The sequence below is a fragment of the Varanus komodoensis genome, unplaced genomic scaffold (assembly GCF_004798865.1).
Source record: "Varanus komodoensis strain SLA01 unplaced genomic scaffold, ASM479886v1 scaffold42, whole genome shotgun sequence".
NCBI lineage: Eukaryota > Metazoa > Chordata > Lepidosauria > Squamata > Varanidae > Varanus > Varanus komodoensis.
The window spans coordinates 3969571-3988226 of NW_025335972.1; the positions used below are offsets into that span (position 1 = coordinate 3969571).

An 18656-nucleotide genomic window follows, 5' to 3' on the forward strand; every position below is an offset into this window, starting at 1 on the left:
TGGGCATTGTCCTTGACTTGACAAAGGAACGGTGGGTGGGGTACAAAAATAAGACACAGGGAAGGGACAGCCAGAGAGGTTACACGTGGCATCACACCACAGGCAGTGTTATGTCACTGCAGCAGTGCCACATAATTGTGGGAGGAGGGTGACACTCCATGACCATTCTCACGAAATGCATAAAAATGCTCACACATATGAAGAAGAACAAGCATCAGCCTAAACACACACATCACTGGTTCCAGTTGGGTGGACACAGGTGACATGGCTATGTCAGTGCTGGTCTACAAAATGACTGCTCAGCAATACTGTACAGATCAGCAATTTCACACTCCATTTTTGCTGGCACTTGCACACTGAGGCGTTTTACACACACACACACACACACACACACACACACACACACACACTTTCATTGCTGTGAGAACAGCACAAGTAAACATGCTTCATAGGTCCACAGTTTTAGTCTGCCATCCTACATATACTTACCTGGGAGCAAGTCCCATTGAACTCAGTGCAGCTCATTTCAGAGCAGGCGTTATGCTTATACACACACTGCACTGTTATCTTATTCCACCGGTGAGCATAACATTTGGTCTTTGCTTAGTTGCTTATTCATATTCACAGGAATGGAGCCGCAATTCCTTCCACAAGTACACGAGGGTGCCGCCCCATGCCTCCTCTCTTTCTATGGCTTACAACTACACCCATCTCACACACCCTGCTCTTTACTATGTTTCAGATACCTGCACATGTCTATGCTTAAATCTAAGATAACTGGAAAAGTGTCAGGGTGAAACACCTTCCTGGGAAGCATCTATGCACACAGAGGTGCATTTCTAGAGATAAAGTGATCCCAGATGATGTTGCTACCATCCCAGCTGCAGAAGCAGCCCTGGGGGCTGGTTGGTGCGCACACTCCTTGTGATTGTCATTTCACAACGTGCCTGGCTGCCCATGTACAAGCATCACTGGAACTGCTTAAAAACAACAGCCAAGCTAAACTGGGAAGCAAGACATACTTTTCTTGGTTATTTGCTGAGAATAAGGGGTGGCATCTCCTATACATTTATTTTTTCCAGAGCAAATACTATTCTGACAAAAGATTGTTCTGGGGTGAGTGGGGATGGGGGAGGAGGAGGAGGAGGCTGCGTTATTTAAAGCAATCACCCACCTCATCCAGCCCCGGGCTGCGTCACCCGTGCCTAGGGAGGAATATGGTTCCCACGCCTGCATCTAATTCCCATTCATAAAAACATCCTCCTCTTGCTCTTAATGGCATGTTCCTACACATCATGCTGGGTGAATCATGCTTCCAGCTGGAGCAGCTATGCTGGCAGGCAACACACCCACTCCTAGCTCTTTCCTTGAAGGAACTGTTCCCCCCCCCCCACGACACTCACACGTACATCTCACTGCTTCTCCCTTAGCAATGCCCCCAGCCTCACCAAACCACCTAACCCAGAACCCACAGCACACCCCTGTTCCCACACAACAGCTCGTTTGCTTGAACAGAGGGGCTGGGAGTCAAGAGAACTGCTGCAGACTGGTAATTCAGGTCGGGATGGGGAACGGCATCCTAAGGGAGGCAGCCTGTGTGTGCAAACTCAACCTCTTAACAAGGCTGTAGGAAAGGTGGGTGTTCTAATGCAAGGATCATCTCTTGAAATTGGCTTCCCTTCGACAGGCATACTGTGCAGCCCATGTAATAGAAGGGGCTACCAAATGCAACACTGGACTGATTTCCCATCTAGGCCCCTGGTCAGCAATTTCTTATGGGTGGGCTACTTTTAGGAGTTGGCTGGTGCTAGGCTGCTACAGCCAGTACATTTACCCCTGTTTTGAAACTTGAGAATGGGAATGGGCGGGGGGGGGGGCAGCTGCTACTCCTCCTACAACTTCTAGGGTAGCAATGGACAATCACTACCAATCTGGGCTTCACTCAGTTTCTCATATTTGCAATGGTAACTTTGGTTCATTCTGCACATATATATTGTAGAAGTGCATAGGAAAATACACATTTCTCTCACTCCATGCATTTTTGTATATGCCTAATCACACAGGGACAGGCTGTGCATGAATGCCACTCAGCAACTCCATGGGTAATGACCTGAGCCAGGATTGCAAGTTCACTAACTCAGGCTGCAAATGTTAAGTAACATTTCAGAATGATTTCTCCTTTAACAGCTTCTTTGGTCTCTTCCCCAGTTAAGCTTCAACAGAAAAAGGAGTGGGGAAATTCACATGCTGCAGAGAGACAGGGAAAGCTTGGATGCACCTTTGAATAAAGATGTTTAAAACCAAGCGATCTTAATTCCATCTTCCACTCAATTCAATGTTGTTGTTTAATAAAAAGGAGGAAAAAACCCTGTCTTTAAGAGGGGGATAGGCTAGCCTTGCACTATTTTGCTCTCCAGCGCTCTGCAGAGCTATTTATTTATTTTTCCTAAACTGCCCAACAGCCGAAGCTCTTGGGCAGTTCACAACAACATATAGCCATATATGACATTATGTGCACATGTGTTCCTCTGTCACTTTACTGAGCAAGGGGGGAGCGAAAAGATTTTAAGAGCTGAGAAAAGGACAGAGGAAACATCTAGCTTGGCTTCCTCAATGTCATGAGCACTAGCCAATGGGCACTCGTGCCAGCCATATTTCATCTCTAGGATCAACCTTGCCTCCCCTTCTGAAGAAAGGGACTGGCTGTTTCCTGGTTCTACTAGAATAAAACTGCAAAACCAGTTTGAGTGGAGCCCAGAAAAAATATAGCAAGGAATGTGTTTCACACATAGCAGTGGAGCTATCAAACTGTCCCGTTTTGTTCTAAAATTTAGAACCAATGTAAGAAGGTAGACACTGCCCAGGCAAAGAGTCACCCTGATTACTGTGGGTGAATGCTGGTTCCCTGAAAAGAGGGAGTGAGCATTCTGCAAAGATGGGAAAACACAAAAGCATAGCTCTGAGCTGAAGGGCAGAAGGAACTGTGGGTGTACAGATAGGCAGGGCACCTTTTAGGAAGGAGGAGAATCGTACCAAATCAGATTGTCAGTAGCTTCCCAGTCCTCACAGTTCAAGTCAGTCAGTCAGTCTCCCCCACACCCCCCCCCCCGCTCTCTCTCATGCACACACTCACACATTCTCTCTCTCCAAACAGAAAGTTATAATACTGCGCAGGCCTAGTGAACAAACTGACACCTCCATGTAATTCCAAGGCAGGACGACTGGCTCCCAGGACAATATTCCACACCATGTACCACACCACCTTTGTACCGCTCTCTCGGGTCTGGACCCGCTGGTCCTTCTCAGTGCCCACCCATCTCCCTAGTCTCCTCGTGTCTCTTCACACAAATGTGGAGTGCTTCTTCATGAAGGGTGATGTGGGTAGTTCCTGCTTCTGGGTGCACCGGTCCAGGGAACTGGAGCTGCGGAGGGGAATCATGCACCGATCTTCTGGCTTCCCCAGCCCCATCACCCCCCAGCAGCAGAGCACCCGCAGGAACTCCTTCTTCATGTCCTTGCTGCGGAGTGTATAAATGATGGGGTTGATGGCAGAGTTGAGGGTCGCAAAAGCAAAAAAGTATTTGGCTTGGTAAAGGATGGTGCAAGCTTTCCTGGGACATGAAGTGTCTATCAAGAGGATGATGAAGGCAGGCAGCCAGCAGATGATGAAGGCCCCTAAGACAATGGTGACTGTCCGGAGCAAGGACACTGCATGGGAGGTGGCCATCTCAGCATGGCTGGAACGGACAATGCAGTAGATCCGGACATAGAGGACCACAATGGAGAAAAGAATGGCTATGAAGACAGTCACCACAAAGACAATATAGCGCTTGGAGTAAAGTGGCAGGACTGTGGAGCAGTCATTGAGGTCCGACAAGCAGTTCCAGCCAAGGATGGGCAGCCCACCGATTGCTGCTGAGATGATCCAGCAGGCCCCAATCAGGAGCACCATCCGACAGCTCTTGTCGCTGCTGTAGACCTTCATTTTGGTGATGGCCACATGCCGCTCGATGGCAATGGCCAAAAGACTGAAGACCGAGGCTGCCAATGTGGCAAAGGCTGTGCCCTCCCGCACGAACCATTGCACCGGTGTCAGATGGAAGGTGACTGGGCCCGAGAGGACAACATTGGCAATGAAGGCAGAGCCAGCCAGCAGGTCCGAAAAGGCCAAGTTGCCAATGAAGATGAACATGGCCGAGTGGAACTTCTTGTTCCGCCAGACGGACACCAACACCAGCAGGTTCTCCAGGATGATAATGCAGCACACCACTATGATGACGATGGTAACGGGAGGTAGTGTGGCGGGCCCATCCTTCTCCAGCTTATCCTTGGTGTAGTTGTAGTGCTCCAAGATCTTGCACGAGTTGAAGTAGTATTTGTAGATGCTCCCCATGGCTTTGCTATGCTTTCCCCGGGACTGGTTACACTGGGCCCTGTCCAGGGAGATCTGTTTTAGAAGGCCTCAGGTGAGAACCACGCTGGAAAGGCATCCATTTGGAGCTGATGGGTTGAGGCCCAACTTGAAGAAGCCTGAAAGCCATCAAAAGACACACAAAATCAACAAGGTTAGGAAAAAAAAGATACGGGGGAAAACAAAGAGAGGCATCAGAAGAACCAACACTCTGCCTAAAGCTCCAGGGATATACAGGGTCAAATACCAGCATCAGATGGATTCACCTTTTGTATCTCAGTTTTCATTTAAGGAAAAGGGCTACAGCTTGCAGAAGGGATACCAAACCCTCCTTCCGAAATGTTGCAGGCCCCCTCTCTTCTCTGATGTGCCATTTGAGAAAGAGCTTCCCCTTTCACTCATGGGAACAGAACGAAAAATGTACAGGCCCCACTCCACAGGGTTGCTCAGTACGAAACCCATCCCTGCCTTCCTGCACCCTGGCAAACTACCACAGAGCTATCAGAAAGAGTGGCTTGAAAGTGACGTGCTTTATGAAAAACTGCTGAAAGTATTTGCCTGTTTGCATTTAAGATGTTGCTATTTTTGCTGTTTCAAACTGACTTACGGTGCCCACATGCCTCCAGTTTACCCCTGGCTTGTGCAAGAGAAGGATTACCATCTGGGTACCAGCTTGCCAACACTGCCCCTATCTGATCCATAGTGTGTGCCTATGAGTTTAAATATATCACATCTTAGGTCATACCCCGTTTTCCTGAAAATAAGACCTAACTGGAAAATAAGCCCTAGCATGATTTTTCAGCATGCTCGTAATATAAGCTCTTCCCCCCAAAAAAGCCCCAGTTAAGATTGTTAGCCAGATGGATGCATTTAGTTGCAACACAATTCAGGGCTTGGAGAGTTATGATGATGTTCCGGAAGAAGACGACATGACTGTATTTGAATAAATGTAGATTTTTGTACATGAATAAATGAATAAACGTAGATTGTTGTACATGAAAAAATAAGACTTCACCTGAAAATAAGTCTTAGTGGGTCTTTTGGAGCAAAAATTAATATAATACCCTTATTTTATTTTTGGGAAAATATGGTAGGAAGGCAATGTGGTGCCCTCTGGATGGGTTGGACAACAATTTACATAAGCCCTAGCCAATACAGCCAGCAGGGAGGGTTCATGGAAGTTGTAGTCAAAAATACCTGCATTGTGCCAGGTTACCTAACCCTGCCTTAGGCGATGAAAATGCTATACAAGTTCCCCATGACAGCCTTCTTTTTTCACAGCTGAACAAAGCATTGATCAGGCTAGCAAAATACTGGTCTATTGACTAAGATTCCTTGCAAGGCAATAGCCCTATATATAATGTTTGCCACCCCCCCTCCCCACACCAAGCAAGGGGACATGGCATGCATTTCCAGGCTGACACTTTGGGTGCCTATATCTTTTCTGCCACTGGGATTGTAGGTCCTTCTTCTGTCCAACTTGCATAGGATGGCAGCTTTAGATGGGAATATCTAGTAAATCTCACATTTGGCACTGCTCTCTGGAGCAGCACAGGTGGCTCAGTTACCATTGTGCCAACCCACTGCTGGATCATCTGCCTAAAAATACCTGCCTCTTTCCTCTTTGGCCCTGTCAACACAAGGGAAAGAAGATCATTGAACAAGTGCTTTATGAAGTGTCCTTTAAGGTAGGCTGATAATCCCGTTGTACAGATACAAGACTAAGGCAAACCAGAAGGTATTAATGCTGAGCCATGATATAGCACTTGAGCGTATTAGAAACACTATATGTGTGGCATCTCAGTAATCCTCGCCACAATGCTACAAGTTAGGTCAGTATAATTATTTTCATAGTGCAGCTGGGAAGAAGCTGAGGTTGAGGGAAGAATGAGTTGCTTAAGGACATGGCTGTGGAAAGATCTGCAAGAAGGACTGCCTGGCTGATCTTAGTTCTTGGCATCTACATTGCAGGAGCATTACAGCCATGACTGAACTATGATTTGAACCCTAGCTCTGGCCTAACACTGTCCACACGACCAGACTGGCTGGCTCTGCAGTTCATGCTTATGGTTTCTGCTTCCAGCAGGAGGACCTTAGCTTGTGCTGGATCTGAATCGGACTGTAAGTGCTTGTGGGGACTGAGGTGAAAGGCATGTGTGTTGCAGTGGCAGTGGGAGAGGCCGTGTTCTACCACCCCTGCCCTTTTAAAGTGCGGCACCCCATAGTCCAACTGTGGTTCCTTTGCTACTGCATTTCCTGTTCAGAAGGCACTCCCTGGCCAAGCACACGATGGGGGTTGGAAGCAGGTTCTGCTTCCCAGTGCACACCAGATTTAAGTGCATTGCCTTCCTTCAAGCTGATGCCTGAAAAAAGAAACCCCACATACCCCCAGGCACCCCTGGCCACATGAGACCACCCCATGCAGCCAATTTATGCCTCACTCAGCGGACCTGCTTGTTTCAGTGCTCCAGCTTTTACCACCAGAGAGCTCCAGATGCCAACTATGCAATGGAGGCTGGCAAGTTTACAGATGTTCTTGTGGAAAATAACTCCCAAGCAGATGAAGATGAGCATACTTTGCTCATCTTACAGCAACAACAGGTGACACATTGCAAACAGCCAGCAAATCCGCCATTTAGCCACTATGGCAGTGTGCTCAACTACTGCAGGGTGACACAGTGCTCAAAAGGACGTTGAGGGGCTGAACCCATACATACTGTGGAGAATTGGACAGATTCAGAATATTGGGCCATGTAACTTCATAATGCCTCCAATGCCTCAAGTAAAAGTTTCTCCTAGCCCTGGAAATAGAGATGCCAGGAACTGAATCCAGAACCTTCTGCAAGCCGACCAGTGAGCAGTGACACCAAACTTAAGGGCTAGAATGGAGAAGCCACTTCTTGGCACAAGTACACCACTAATCAACACTAGGGTAGCAATTACAGAGGACAGTCCTTGGGAGGGCTGCCCGGTCCATTTTCAGTTAAACATTAAAAAGTCTCAGAAGGAAGAGCCGGGGCTTGAAGCTACCCAATATAAAAAAATTAAGCAGTCACACAAGGTTGCCTGGCACAGTCTGCCATACTGAGTTAGGTTCATACGTCAAGCCAACCCACCTCGGCAAAAACTCACAGTGGGTTGGTTGTGGCAAGAACCACCCACAGTGGACCTGACAGAGTGGGTTTACTGTGGGTTGTCATCCCTCTCATTCCCCTTCAAGTAGCTGGCTGTCATCTCAGGGCACTTAACAGCTAAAGCTGCTCTCCTCATCATGATCAGGAGTCATTTTACTACACCATAACTTTTCCTCCTTTACCACTTGTCATGATCTCCTTTTTGACAGCCACTGACAGTCTCCCAAAGCACTCAAGCAACACAGTAGAGGAGCTGTCATTGGTTTGCTACATCTTTAAAGAAAATCTACTCCAAATGTGCTCAGATAATTCACTAACATTTAAAAATATTATTTTACCTGGAATTGTACAATTCTGGAGGTGCAGATGTGTATATTTCTGTGTGTGCAAAAATGAGATTCTTTCACCTGGACAATGCTTTGGTGGGACCTGCTATCAAAGTGCAGAATGCTCCAACCATTGAAGTTGACCAGGGACCAGGTGCACTTTGCTTTGCCTTGATAGCTGTCAAAAGGCAAATCAAGCAAAGACAGGAGTGAAAAAGGGGCGGAGGGATTTATTCCCTTTGACACTGGTATCCTGGGTGGTTTTTTGCTTCTGCTGATTGGCTCCAATGTCTCCAGCTTTTTACCCACTCCTGAGATCTTAGGTACTTAGGAAGATGGAGAAGTGTAGCCCAGCCATTTTTATTGGAGCTAGAATATTGCATATCCTTTAAAAATTGAGATTTAGAGCAGGGTCGAAAGGCCTTTTTTTTACAGAAACATATTCAGCCATGAAATCTGTACATGCCTTTGCACACAAAATGCTCTTTACCTCTGTCAAAATCTTTTGTTTTAAAAAGGAGCTCAGGTTTTAACAAATGTCAATACTCTTGGCTCCAGTAAAACAAGGTGGACTGCACTTCACTGCAACACAGAAGAGTCATTGGAAGGCATCTTTTCTGACAACATCATAAGAAAGATAAGCAGCCCCCCCCTCCCGAGGAAGGATCCCCCCCCCAAACACATTAAGCAGAATATTTTCTTCAGGCACCTGATAACTTTCTTTTGTTTCTTGATACTCAAGTGCCTTCCCCTCTTGCTTTTTTAGCTCATTGGGGTCTGCCTAGGAAAGCAAAAAATGGAAGACTGTCAATTACCACAACGCATGGTTATTGCACTGCATTTGTGTTGACAGAGCAGGCCAGGATTGATTTGCAGGGATATCACCAGCCCCAGGACTCAGATATTTAGGTCTTCCCAGCAAAGGAGGCACTATTGGTTGCCACTGCCAATGAGCCACAATGACTATTTTACTTTTATGGCCCAGTTTGCATGACTCTTCCTTGATCATTTCAACAGGCTTTTCACAGAAGGTACAGTATGATTATAACAAAATCTCCACATTTAATCAAACATCCCTATAACAATAAAGCTGCAGCCAGCACTTACTCATCAACATAACAGGAGAAAAGAGATAAGAGTTCAAGTCTTTCTTTTTTTCTCATTAACTGTACTAACACTTTAATACTAGGTTGGAGGCCCCGCCTTTCCCCTCAAACACAAATCACCAAGATCCAAGAGGCCTGGCCTTGGGGCAGGGTGGAAGAAAGCATGTTGAGTCCTACTTCGGGTTGGGTAGGGGGGGAAGAGAAATTGCTTCCCTCAAACTTCAAAAACTCTGCAAGCATGCTGCCTGGTCCCCAGCCAAAATTATTAATTGCTACTTTTTTTTAAAGAAGCAGGCAGCTTTCAACCCCACCCATGTCACAAGCAAACAATGATGCCTGCTAGGACAGATGGGGATTAACATGGGACAAGCTGGGTATATTAAAAAGCATTTGCAAATCAGGCCCACTTCCAAAGCTTCACTGTTGTTATGGACACAACGAAGCAATCAGAACAGGTCTGCATGCAACCAGTAAAGACACAGACCACTCTGGGGCTGCATCCCCTTATCTCAGCCTTCCCCAACCTGGGACCTTCTTGAGGCTGGGTTACTATTTCAACCCATCTGGGAAGGCCCCAGGTTAGGGAAGCCTGCTTTATCTCAGCAGAAGGTTGCTGAGTCTTTTTGATGCAACAACAGGAAGTTCAGGCATAGGTACTCGGCTTTTAGCAGCTGCTTCTCCAAACTCCCTCCCCCTCTGGCCTCAGCTTGGTGGTGCAGCAACTGGTCTGAGCAACAAGAGGACTGTCTCTGCTAAGCTGCTTTCCTTCTTTCATGTTGCAGGATTCGGGCTCTGAAGACTGAAGTAGCACCAGCCTAAGTTCAGCATTGGTGTAAAACCTCAATCTGGCCTGCCTGATTGGCCATATTTAGTGGTTTCTGAAATGCCTCTCTTAAGGTTAAGTTACTGGCAGTAAGATGTGCATGATTTTGGGGCTGTGCATCACTGGAATACCATTGCCAAAACTTTCTCCAAAATGGAATTTGGCCCTGGGTTTAGCTTAGAATTGAACTCCGTCTGCCCAATAGCCTGGGCAGGGGCCAGGGAAAGAGGAGCGGCACATGGACTACCTGTGCTGAGGGGATGGGATTGTCTCATTGCTACCTTTTACTTTTTAAATGAAAAGGGGTGGGTGGGCTCCAGCGCTGGTGACTGGGAATGCAGAATTAAGTGGGGAAGTTTGCAACTGGCCAGGGACTGCTGATGGACAGAGAGCAGTCTTGCTGATAGCTTTCCCAGTATATTCTGCCTTGCACCCTCCCCTGTTCAAGCACTCCTGTTGGAGGTGAGCTCCAACTTTCAACACCTGAAAGGTGTGATCGTGCACATGTTTAGACAGAAAAAAGGCCTACAGCTCCCAAGCGCACATAGCCTTCCAAACTGCAAAACTTTCTCCAGCTGCGAGTTGTAGGCCTTTTCTTCAGTTTAAACATGCACAGGATTGCGTCCTAATTCTTTTAAAGAACTCTTGGCCAATGTGGGGTGGGATGGAGGTTGGAAGGGAAGCATGTCTGCACTCTCACAATATTCTCGTGGGCAGGAAGGGCCCACAGCATTTGTGTAAGGACAGCAGGAACAGTCCTCCAGGCTGCAGTACTTCTCCAGTGAACAATTATTGCTGCTTAATGCTAAGGAAATGCCATTTCATTCACTGAGACATATGTGGAGGTATTTGGGTCGAGAAGGTGTGGAAGAGGATGCTTTTCATCCCAGGCAACTGCTTACCACATGGGACTGCATTAGAACAGAAAAATCTTCAGCCACATCTGATTTATATGGATCAAGAGATGGGAAGATCGAGCCCTCCTCTGCAGGAATATCCCCATATGTTCCTCATTTCTCTCTCTGCCACTCCAATGGAGTAGTTTAAACAACAGAAGAAATGCACATTACCTGAGCAGGCCACGTCTGTATTAAGGCAAAGCAAAGGCTTGTCTGAGTGACTCAGAGGATCCTTGGGTCATCTATAATCCAGGCTCCTTCAACATCAGTCAGCGTGATGTTCTTTTGAGAAAACATGAAAACAAGATCAGTTAGCTGGCAGATTATCCTGGGGGGTTTTTTGCACCAGGTTTCATTCAGTCATCAGTTATATTGTGTGTCTCTGTTAGCTGCTTCAAGTGCCTCACTAGATAAAAAGGCAAGACACAAAATTAAAATCAATTTATGGCAGACTTCCCTAACCTAGGACCTTCCAGATGTTTTATTCCTCAACTCCCATCAGCCCCAGCCAGTATAATGGCCAGCAAAGTTAGGAGTTTTAGTCCTAAATATCTGGAAGGCTGAGACAGGCTAGATAAGAGGAAAGCCATAACGGAAGACGGCATATTCTGAGCACTTTTGAATACTACTCCAGAGAGGCCTGTAGGAAGCAAGCACGCAATGCACCCTCTGTGGGGGACATGTGCCCCGACCCCCCTGCAGCTGGCAGTCCTGCTTTAAGGAGGCAGCAGGACGTGTGGGTGGGTGGGAGGGAGGGCAGTGCTCTCGCCTTCCCCATAGTTCTTGCCAGGGTCATCCAGAGGCATTCTGCTGTCTGAGACAAAGGACAAGAAGGCACCCTTTCCTTTCACACAGCCCAGCTGACTAGACTGGCAGCTGAAGCTTCCTCAACAGTGATGAGGCGACAGCTTCCTCCACCCTGACCAAGGGCAGCAGGTTAGGTCAGGATGCTGTGTTGGTTGTATAATGCACACAACTCTTGTCTGCCATCAGGGGAATGGCTGGAAGTGGGTGGAGGGTGTCCTGTGCAACATACAAATACCCCTTGTTATGTTTCTAAGTTTGTAACACTGTCCATAGGGACTGTCTTCTTTTTACTGATCTTATGTATGCTCCTGCAGAAATCCCTTTTGTTGAAGAATGGGGTAGAAATACTATAAAATGAATGATGCATTTAATTAAAAACATTAAAGAGTTCTCACAGTCCCACCTATCTAACATGGGTCTATGGGATTCTTTCCAGGATGCTCACACTCTTGGCTGACACATTGTTCCAACAAAATCTGCCCCTCAGCATTTGAATTCTAGTTTCATTCAGATGTTAGTTTCTTCCACAGAAACTAACTGGAAATCTTCCATCCAAATAATAATACTTTTGAAAGCTCTTCTCTTTATTCTTGTCAAAGAGAGTTTTGCTCTAGTTTGACAGCCACAACTTTTTTTGCATGTCCTGTTTGGAGTGTGCTCACTGGGTTTAACAATAGGGTGGGCAAACTTTTGAGGCTTGCAATATCTTATGGGTGATTTATTAGGGTCACATCTCAGTGGTTTCCTGGGGCCAACGTTGATGGGAGCATGAGCAGAGTCAAAGTGAGTGGGTCATACCTTTTCTTTTTCTGCCACTTCCTTTTCTCCCTATCCCTTTTCTTTCTCACAGAGTAGGCTGTCAGGAAAGGGGCAGCTTGATCTTGCCAGAGATCTGAACTAATTGAATTCAGGGGCTTTTGAAATTAGGCAAAGGTTGCCCACCCATTCTATGTCTTTCTAAAAACCTTAAGGCTAGACTACTGTCATCTGCTCTGATCCCTTAATGGCTATCTGGGACCTTGAGTATGTAAGGATGAACTCCTTGCTGAAATATTTATTATTCCACTAGTAAGCATACCATTAAATGGTGAGAACATATAAGGAAATGTAGGCAGAAGTGTCGGCTTTGGCTATTAAAAGACAGCTCCAAATGATTTTCCCTGTTGAATTAACATCACCCCATCAGCCTCTCGTTTTTCTGCTTGCTTACACGGAACCATTCATCAAAAAAAACTCAGGGCACCCCCATTTTGTCCTCACGACAGCCCTGTCATATTAGAATGAAAATTAGTGACTGGTTCTGTTTACCAATCATGGCTGCATGGAGATTCTACTTTTTGATTCTATCCAATATTTCAAGCACTACACTACATTAGCCCTCTTTCTTCCTGTTTCTTGGTTCTCTTAAATCTATCGGCTGCCTCAGTCTTCTACCTGAACCTCCACTCCCTGCTTCTTTCTTCTTCCCTAGGCTTCTACTTCCATTTTCCCTTCCTTTCTCCCATGCTTATGCCATGCTCAGTTTATTAAGCTCCTGGCTCTATAACATTTCTTGTTTGCTTTTAAGGGGCATAAAGAACTTCTATTCCAAAATTGTTTCAGTGAGGCGTTTAAATTTTCCCACCCAATGCCAGTGTCAATTGTTTTCTAACTACAGAACTGGCCTCAAACTGTAGAAAGTTTTACATAAATCGTACATGAAATTTGGGGATCTGTCCATTCAGATGAGTGTAGTTAGAGTTGGAATCATGCAAATCAGTGTGAGGAGAGGGATAATTTTGGTTTAGTGACTGGTGATGTTGCAAATACATTAATGCCGACTTAATCTTAATTGTCTTTCTGTGTCTCTCCTATTCTTCTGTGCAGTTCTTAAAGAGCCCAGACATTTGTGTGTGCATACATGTGTGTACATATGTGCATGTGTGTTTCTCTAAGGCGGTGAGTCACACAGAGACCAAATCCATCCGTTTTCTTCCCCTTGGCCAGAGATGTTTGTCCTTCTCCTCCCTTTGCTGCAAAGTGGTTCATGAGAAGAAGTTGGACAGAAGTGCAGACTCACAAAGAACATTCTGTAGCAAGTACACGCTAAGGCTTGGAAGTGGTTTTTTACTGCAATCAGAAAGAATGTGCTTTTTGCTGCTTGTTTTCTTAAAAATTCCTAAAGAGTGCAAGGATCTCTTTTCTCTTATGTATCCTTTTCATCTCCACTTCCTCTTAGAAGATCATTCAGCTGTTTTTTGTTTATTTAAACTGGATATTTGACATCTTTAAAGTTTAACCGCTCAACATTTAGGATAAGGGGATTGAAGAAACATAGAAACAAAGTGAGTCAGAAGGGGCCTCCCGGGCCATCTAGTCTGACCCCTGGCTCCAGCTGGTTCCGCTCATGATGTGCAACTCTAGCCTATCCTTGAACACCCTCACCGATGGGGCCTCAACCACCTCCTGTGGAAGCCCATTCCATACCCTCGGGGTCCTAATTGTGAGGAAGTGCTTCCTGGCATCCAAATGGAACCTTGGCTCCCTGAGCTTTGCTCCGTTGGAGCTTGTCCTTCCTTCCTCTGCAGGGGAGATCAGGTCTCTACCCACCTCCATGTTACATCCCCTCACATACTTGTATGTCACCAACAGATCCCCTCAGTCTCCTCTTCCCCAGGCCAGACCCAGTTCCCTCAGTCTCACCTCATATGGCTTTCCCTGCAGACTGGCCACCAACCTTGTGGCCCTACACTGCACTGACTCTAACCTGGCTATATCCTTCCTGTAAAGAGGGGCCCAAAACTGAGCACAATACTCCAATTGCAGGCACACCAGAGTCGTATAGAGTGGTAGTAATACCTCTCTCAATCTAGAAGCCACTCTTCTGGCTATGCAACCAAGGGTGGTGTTCACCCTCTTGACCACCGCATCACACTGCTGACTCATGTTTGGCCTGCAGTCAACCAGCACCCCAAGATCCCTTTCACAGGACCTGCTCTCCAGCCACTTGTCCCCTAACCTGTACTTATGACACCCATTCCTATGCCCCAAGTGCAAGACCTTGCACTTATCCACATTGAACGCCATCCTGTTGTCTCCTGCCCACTTCCATAGTCTGTCCAGATCCTTTTGGAACTGGAGTACCTGCTTCTCAGTTGTGACCACTGCCCTGGTTTTAGTATCGTCTGCAAATTTGATCAGCAGACTGTTCACCCCTTCTTCCATGTCATTTATGAAAAGATTAAACAGGATCAGCCCCAGGACAGAGCCCTGGGGGACCCCGCCTGTCACTGACTGCCATCCTGATGATTCCCCACTAATGGTTACTCTCTTGCTTTCAATCAGTCAACCATGCCCTAATCCATCAGACAGTGCATTGGTCTATCTCAAAACGCCTGAATTTCTCCACCAGGATATCATGGGTCACTTTGTCAAAGGCCTTGCTGAAATCCAGGTAAACCATATCTACTGCATCCCCTCCGTCTAGCCACCTTGAAACCTTGTCATAGAATTCCATAAGGTTTGTCTGGCAGGACCTGTTATTGCGGAAGCCGTGTTGTGTGGCCGGCGCCTCCTTTCCCTGTCTAGCATCACTAGATCTCTTGCTATTATGAGCCTTTCCATTGTTTTTCCTACAATGGACATAAGGCTAACTGGTCTGTAATTCCCCATGTCCCTTCTACTACCCTTTCTGAAAATTGGGGCCACTGATGCCACCCTCCAGTCCTCTGGAACTTCACCCGTTCTCCATGGTGCCTCAAAAATGGAGGCCAGAGGGCGTGAGAGAATCCCTGCCAACTCTCTAAGTACTCTCAGGTGTAACCCGTCAGGGCCTGGCACCTTTGTAACATCCAGTGCTCTGAGGAGCCCCTTAACTTCAAGGGAGATGACTCTAATCTGTTCCCTTAAGTCCCCAGCCTCATCTAATCTCCCATGAGGATCTCCCCCGCCCTGCTTTGGGGAGAACACAGAGGCAAAATAGTCATTCAGCATCTGTGCCTGTTCCTTCACGTCAGTCACTGGATCTCCTTCCTCCTTATTTAGCGGTCCTACTACCTGTCTCCCCTTCCTCTTCCTATTTACATGCTGAAAGAAGCCCTTTTTGTTGCTCTTGATATTCTTGGCAAGTCTCAGCTCGTAATCAGCATTAGCCTTGCGAAGGATCCTTCTGCAACGGGCCTCCTCCTCCCAGTATACCCTTTTGTCTATTTGCCCCAGTACCCATTTCCTACGGAGGTTCCTCTTTCGTCTAATCCCTCTAACCACCTCCTTTCGCATCCATGGCAGCGCTCTCCTCCACCTCCCCACCTTACTAACTAGAGGTATCATCAAGGCTTGCGCCTCCAAAACCTCCCTTTTGAGTGCCACCCACCTCTCCCAGGAGACTTTCCCCAGTCTGGCCTTCAGTTGGCCAAAGTTGGCCCTCTTGAAGTCCCAGCTTCTAGTGCTCAACCTGCTGCATGCCCCCATTCTCCTGATCTCAAAGCAAAGGATGGCGTGATCACTCACATCCAGAGCTCCCTTAATCTGTACCTCTTCTATCAGGCCTCCCTGTTGGTCAAACAAAGTCAAGGATGCCCCCCCCGCCCCGCCTCGTCGCCTCCTGGACCATGTGTGAAAAACCCTCCCTCTATTGCAGTGATAGCGAACCAAACTGCAACCCAAAACCCACTTATTTATCACAAAGTGCCAACAGTGCAATAAAATTTGAATACTGTGGTTTTAGTTTAGAAAAAACAACTCACAGCCAGTTCAAGCATGCATATGCATATATATATATGCTTGGCAGCACACTGACTGGCCATGCTAAAGCTTGGATGAGTCGCAGCCGCAGGCAAGGGACGATGCCTTATAAGCTTCACAGGCTGCTGGCCCCACCCCTCTGCTTCCTCCTGGCCCCTCTGGCCCCGCCCCCTTCCTCTCTGCTGCTCCTGCCCCCACTCCTCTGCCCAGCTCCTACCTTGCCTTCGCCAGTCCCCTGGCCACCCTCAGCACACCCTCCCACCCTCTGCCTCTGTTGTTTCTCTGCTCTGCCAAGAGGCAAGAGCCAAAAATAAAATTAAAAAAAAAATAGCAGGGAAGGGTTTTTCTATGGCTGTAAATAAAAAAGAAAGGCACAAAAGAAAAACAATTGAGGTCTACCCTAGCTCTGCAAGTACATCTTCCTGCATTTGTTATACATGTGGACTTCATTTATATCCAAGACATCTCCACTGCAGGAAAAGGAAAGGCCTGGAGAAAAAAGAAATGGTTGATTCATTTCTTTCACTTAAAACTTGGAATATTTTGCTATTCCAAAAAAGAGCAATCCCAAAATGTGGGAGACAGAATAGAGGGGTGCAGGAAGTTTTCCCTCCCACACTTCAAGAAAAGGGATATTTCTGGTGGGTAGCACAACCACTTACCCATCACCAAAAAAGAGGGCACCAGTGTCCATAACATATGCATGTGATAACTTGTGGGCATTTTCCATTACTACTAGCTGCGCTTTTGCTCCTTCTACTGCCCCCATGGGACCCAGAGTTAATGCCACCCCAGAAATGAGCAGGAATGCTAATTTTGCAATTGGGACAAGTCAGCTGAATTCCCTCCCATGAACTCTGCTGACCTGTCCCATTCCAGTAATTAACCACTAGCTCTGCGTTTTGCTACAGTAGGTACTGCCGCTAGTATTAAGTTCAGCTGGCATGCAGGCATTGTTAGATTTGCTAGGTGTGTGTTTCAAAGCCACTGTTTAAAAAGAAATACAAGACTTCTGACTGTAGGGATAAAGACTCACTTGTGTGTTGGTTCCATTCACTGTCCAGGTGCTAACTACGTATTGTGGGCGATCCCACGGTCCCTCCCTGCTCTTCCTCCTCCTGGGGCTGTTACTTGAAACCAGACAGTCCCACCAATACAGGACTGCCAGTTTTCCAAAGTAGAGGGCTTCCCTCTGCAGCGGGTAGGCTGAGGCAGTCAGGGCAATGTGATCTGTCCCAGCTCCAGACCCTTCACTTCCACATGGAAACCACTACCAGCGTTCAGAAGAGGAAGTGAAGATATGTGAGTGCAGGATGCAAGCAGAGGCTGAGAGAGGTCTCTCTGCGAGGCTGGATCAACTGAGCCATCGGTGCAAGCCATGGGGCCCTCTCCTCTTGCTACCACCACGTTGTCAGCAGAACTCTTTTGTTAAACAGACAGTTCAGGTAAACAGCCTTTTCCTCAGGCCATTTTTTATAGCATCATCATTTACACTGAACCAAACCAAGGCACCTTGCAAGTTTAAATCAGCCTTATTGCATCATGCTGATCTCAGCACAAATGGAACAAAGGGAGCCCACGTATATCCCAGAGCCTATGTGGGGATGGAGTGGGAAGATTAATCACCTGGGGTGCTTTCAGTAATAATGGCTGTTTCTCCAAACTCTTATAGAATTCTGAATACAGTCAAGTGAAATGTGGCATGCCAATTTTAATTTGCGGGACACTCCCTAGAAACATGAAAAGAATTATATGAGATAATACATGAAAACACATATTACCAGTTGTTCATTTAAAAAAAAATCCCAGTGTACCCAATTAACTGGAAAGTTTTCCAGTATGAGACCCACTGAAATGAATTGGGACTATACAAGAGCACTACTATAACAATGCATTTCCTTTATTTATCAGGAGGCCTAGAAACAGACATGATCTGGCCACTTGATAACATGGAATCTGAATTTGCAATGAAGATTTACCAAGTGCAGTGAGTTTCCAGTCCTTGTGGTTACATGGAATAGCTTGAAGCCTTGAGGATGGTTTCTCCAAAATGCTTACAATTAAAAAGGGATGTTTGTGTTACCAAGAATGCTCCCTTTCACTCCACTTAGGCTAGCCCAAGAAAGACCACTTAGCCAGAGAGCCGCAGCCATGTTGTATTTCCTGTCCAGGAGGGAGGAGGGGGAGACAGGAGAGCAGTGAACCCTGCGTGAACTCCTGCGACAGGCCCACTGGATGTCAAGGAGGGCAAGTGGGGAGAACCCTTGGTGCCTGGGACCCGCTGGAATCTCAATAAAAGTAGCAAAATACATCAAGCAGGTGTGAATAGTTTGGAGATAATTGACACAGAAACAAAGAAACAGAGTGAGTCAAAAAGGGCCTCCCGGGCCATCTAGTCTGCCCGCCCCCCCCCCCCCCCCCCCCCCCC

The 18656-nt window shown here is 46.8% G+C and overlaps 1 protein-coding gene across 3 annotated transcripts in view; it reads right to left on the minus strand.

Annotated features, from left to right (window-relative positions):
• Window positions 1–3127: 3127 nt before the first annotated feature.
• Window positions 3128–18656, minus strand: part of S1PR2 (sphingosine-1-phosphate receptor 2) — a 74205-nt gene continuing 58676 nt past the window's right edge. The window contains exons 2-4 of one of the 3 annotated variants that reach the window (XM_044443685.1): window positions 10871–10981; window positions 7884–8049; window positions 3128–4530 (exon numbers count right to left, since the gene is read on the minus strand). In XM_044443685.1, the coding sequence (XP_044299620.1) occupies window positions 3341–4393 (1053 nt within the window). In that variant the 5' untranslated portion in view covers window positions 4394–4530; window positions 7884–8049; window positions 10871–10981 and the 3' untranslated portion in view covers window positions 3128–3340. Of the gene's footprint in view, window positions 4531–7883; window positions 8050–8580; window positions 9159–10870; window positions 10982–18656 lie in introns of those variants that run through there. The other 2 variants (XM_044443684.1, XM_044443686.1) reach the window with 2 other exon arrangements.